General features: G+C 29.9%; 2 protein-coding genes across 2 annotated transcripts in view; both read left to right on the top strand.

Moving 5' to 3' along the window:
• Positions 1 to 710: 710 nt before the first annotated feature.
• Positions 711 to 2,010, top strand: LOC105557881. Its single transcript, XM_012005262.1, has 2 exons — positions 711 to 979; positions 1,716 to 2,010. The coding sequence occupies exons 1-2, from the start codon at positions 833 to 835 to the stop codon at positions 1,890 to 1,892; spliced, it is 324 nt and encodes a 107-aa protein (XP_011860652.1). The 5' UTR covers positions 711 to 832; the 3' UTR covers positions 1,893 to 2,010.
• An 845-nt stretch (positions 2,011 to 2,855) lies between these two features.
• LOC105557884 (odorant receptor 49b-like) overlaps positions 2,856 to 4,255 on the top strand; it is an 8,663-nt gene continuing 7,263 nt past the window's right edge. The window contains exons 1-2 of the mRNA XM_012005267.1: positions 2,856 to 3,076; positions 3,836 to 3,972. Coding sequence (XP_011860657.1) covers positions 3,002 to 3,076; positions 3,836 to 3,972 — 212 coding nt within the window. The 5' untranslated portion in view covers positions 2,856 to 3,001. The remainder of the gene's footprint in view (positions 3,077 to 3,835; positions 3,973 to 4,255) is intronic.

Consider the following 4,255-nt stretch of genomic DNA (forward strand, 5'->3'; position numbering starts at 1 on the left):
GCTTTTTAATTTTTATGATTTTACTCTTATAATCAAATTTTCAAACTAAAGTTGGAGGCAGAAGATGAGCTCCGATCGAGTCAAAACTTTTCAAATTTTTATTTTTAAACAAATTCGCATCGCTTCCACCTACGGGCGTTGTAAAATTAAAAATTTTTCTTTTCTCTACACAAAATCGCTCCACCCTAATATGTATACATATTACGTATTATACATATAAATATACATATGTATAATTATATAATTACAATCTCTAGATAGATTACATATAAAATTCTAATGATAATATTGCAATGTATTGTACAAATATTGAATGAACAAAACGTGGACTTTAATTTAACAGTTTAACATTAAAGGAAACGGAATACCGATAAAAAACATTGTCCAAAATTCTTTCCGACAGTTTTGACTATTTAGTTCATCGCAATGTGCATATTATATATTAAATGTTGCATATTAGAAACAAATAATATATTATTAATACTTTAAAAATAAATATAATATTTTTTATAGTAGCAAATGAGACAACGAAATGTTTTCTTTAAATAATCGTTGAAAAAGACGTGCATAATTAAAACAGGTAAGAAAATTATTTTCGATATTAGGTAAATGACTAACAATATTAATAATAGCATAATTTACTAATTTAAGACTGATGTCAATATATTTAGTATTACACATATAATGCTTTACATTATATTAGAATCGTATATGGAAATTTATAAAAAATTTTGATCCAGCAGAAAAAAGTCATAAACAATACAAAAAGAGGAACTAAATAAATTTCGATTGACCGCTTTTCTGTCAAACGCTTCTCTGTATTCGACACGAGATGATCTGTCTTGAAACTCGACATTTTAACATCCACAGAATTCTATTGCTTGTCATGGGTTTGTGGCCTTTTTACCAACGATCGCCAATTGTTCAACTTCAGTTAATTTTAATTCTTGGCATTGTGATCAGTTTTATTATATCCCAAGTACGTTAAGTTTTTAAGTTTATTATTAGAAAAAAGTTATCAAATACTATTACATAGAAAAAGCATTCTTTTAATTATATCTAACAGATTTTGATATATGGTAATTACATTCTATACAAATTTTTCTTCTTAAAAGAGATTTATTGCGGTATAATTATATAAAAATATTAATTATTTACACGTTTTACTAAATTAATATATTGTGTATTGAGGGGGCTTCATTTACCTACATTCCCGATTGCCAACAGCTTCGTTCGCCTACAACATTTTGCCGACAGCTTCAGCTGCTGACATTCCCGATTGCCTACAAACCGATTGCCCACAAGCAGTATTGCGCACATCTAATACTAAAGTACGTTTGCACACATGGTCTTATTACGCATAAACACATTGCGTACGTGACATTATTGCACACAAGCAAATTGCACACATGTGTATCACTTTAGTATGTGTATCACTCACAATACACTTTAGTATGTGCGCAATACTGCTTGTGGGCAATCGGTTTGTAGGCAATCGGGAATGTCGGCAGCTGAAGCTGTCGGCAAAATGTTGTAGGCCAACGAAGCTGTTGGCAATCGGAAATGTCGGTAAACGGGACACCCCCTTGTGTATAATGTAAGTACGAGTACATAACAGAGCAATGGACAATTAGGAAATTGCAGTCTGTAAATCAGAGAAGTTACTGTTGCTTTTTAATGCGACTAATTTAATTATTAGCAGTAATTTCTTGCAGTTCGCAACATTGCTAACATCAAAATGTACTCCAGAAATCATTCACAAGATTTTATCTACTTCATTATTTTGCGTCTGTGGTGTGATCAAATACAATTCGTTTTGGATGAACGCCGAAACTGTAAGAGTGTTATTAATCAATTATACATTAGCGATAAGTGGTATCTTTAAATATTAAACTTAAATAAATCAAATTTTCATATTCTTTATCTATTAGGATTTCGAGTTAATCCGGTTATTCCTAATTTTATTTCATGATTATCTTTTCGATTTGATTTTCTATCCTATTATAACTATAATATAATAGTAAGGATTGTTTAAAAAAGAAGTAACATGGATAATTCGGTTATAATCCATAAAAAATACAGAAGTTTAACTATAACTATTTTTAATTTTATAAATAAAAATGATATACAATATTATTAATAGCTGAGACATTTAATAGAGCAGCTTCAAAATGTGTGTAACGAGTTAAAAGATGACAACGAAATTGCTATTATAGAAAAGTGGGGAAGTAAGGCAAAATATCATACAACTATACTCATATGTAAGAGAATGGTAGTCAAATCTCTTATATATCCCAAAATTATATGAATTGTAAACAGATTTTTTCAAAGTAAAATAGCTTCTCCGTATCCTCAATAGAGGAAAATTATAAAACTAAAGGGCAACTAAATGTATGATTTACATGACTAATTTTATAAAACTTCTTTCAGTAATTTACATATGTGGCGAAAGTTTTCTTATTTCTTCACAACTATGGCCATATATTCAATACATTCTGCTTAGTAATGAGTCCCGATTTAATCCTTCAATGCATTTCACGGCAGAATATTTTGTTGATCAGGAAAAATATTTTGGTTTAATCACGCTGCATGCCATACTAGCTTTTTCCATAGGGTCTGTCGCAATGATAACAACAGGAACGATGCTCATAGCATATCTTTATCATGCCTGTGGATTGTTTAATATCGCCGGGTAAGTAAATAAATACTAAAATAGATATACAATTGTAAATAATATTTTATTTGTCATTTCTATGAATTTAGATGAGTTAATTATAAAGATAAAATTATTTACAGTTATCGTATCGAACAGGCAATAAATATTTTTCAAAAAGATATTTTAAAGAATAAAAATAAGATTTATAAGAAAATAAGTTATGCCGTAGATATTCATCGCAAAGCTATGAAGTTAGTATATCTAATACACATATTTGACAAGAAACATTTAATACTAAAGTAATAACACAAATTTTTTTATATTTAAAGGTTTAGCAGCTTTTTAATGTCAAGTCTCGAAGGATCGTACTTCTTCTTGATTGCAATTGGCATAATTTGTCTTAGTCTTAATCTTCTTCGGGTAAATTTTCTAGTATTTAATTGTAATTTCATAATAGTTGAATCTCATGAAAAAGGCAAGGAAATGAAAAACAGGGAAATATTTTACCATCGCCATATACAGGGTGAGTCTTTTCATATCCGACAAAATTTTTGAGAAGGTAGAACGGATCGAGATGAACGGAAAAGTCCTGTACCATTTTGCAATTTTCGTAATAGTTAACGAGTAATTAATTATTAAAAATCGTTGTCTAGGCCGGCCTACCGTCCAATTCGAGCGCGTGGCAAGATGTGACCGCCCGGCGATCGATATTGCTATGCGCACATCTCGCCACGCGCTCGAATTGGGCGGTAGGCCAGCCTAAGACAACGATTTTTAATAATTAATTGCTCGTTAACTATTACGAAAATTGCAAAATGGTACAGGACTTTTCCATTCATCTCGATCCGTTCTACCTTTTCAAAAATTTTGTCGGATATGGAAAGACTCACCCTGTATAAATTGAAAACAATTTATAAATATAATTATCGCAATATTTTTTCACTTAAGGCATAAGCTTAAGGCATACCTGCGATATGTACATATTTCATATAATATTATACAATGGCTTCTAATTATATAAAAAATTAAATAAAACTAATTAACATTCTATTATTCTGATTCATTGAGATATCTGTTATCATCTATTATCACTTCATTATGCAATATAAATAGGATAATGTGATTTGAATGTTTGTTGAAGAAGTTGACAGTATTTGCATAACTCATCATAATGTTTAGATTGCATTGTATAGCGATGATGCTGAACAACTTATAATACCTATGCTAATCATAGTAACACTTTACTTGTACTTGTTCATATCCAATTATATTGCGCAGCAAATTACGGATCACAATGAATGCATATTTGTTACAGCGTAAGCAATACTTCCAATATTTTGTCATATAAAAGTATTAATTTTTTTATCTTTGTAGTAAAAATTACCAAAAATGTTACAGTAAAAATATTAATACCATTCATAAAACAAATATAAGGTGTCTAATTCCTCACTGACGAATCAAAACGTGATGGTGGAAATTGGGTCAAACTGAAAAGAAAATGTCATGTATTATTTTTCAAACTTTGTAATAGTTATTGTATAGGGTAAAGGCAGGCATTATGGCCAGGCAGGTAATATGGCCACAACGCCCGTATTAAAT

This window comes from Vollenhovia emeryi, unplaced genomic scaffold, assembly GCF_000949405.1.
Source record: "Vollenhovia emeryi isolate VEMERY1.0 unplaced genomic scaffold, V.emery_V1.0 DF939409.1, whole genome shotgun sequence".
Classification (NCBI taxonomy): domain Eukaryota; kingdom Metazoa; phylum Arthropoda; class Insecta; order Hymenoptera; family Formicidae; genus Vollenhovia; species Vollenhovia emeryi.

What these genes read in the sequence shown, in the direction of transcription:
- LOC105557881 (XM_012005262.1), top strand. Translation starts at nt 833, where the DNA reads ATGATCTGTCTTGAAACTCGACATTTTAACATCCACAGAATTCTATTG. An exon ending in TCAGTTTTATTATATCCCAA is followed by an intron (nt 980 to 1,715) that starts GTACGTTAAGTT and finishes AATTTCTTGCAG; the next exon opens with TTCGCAACATTGCTAACATC.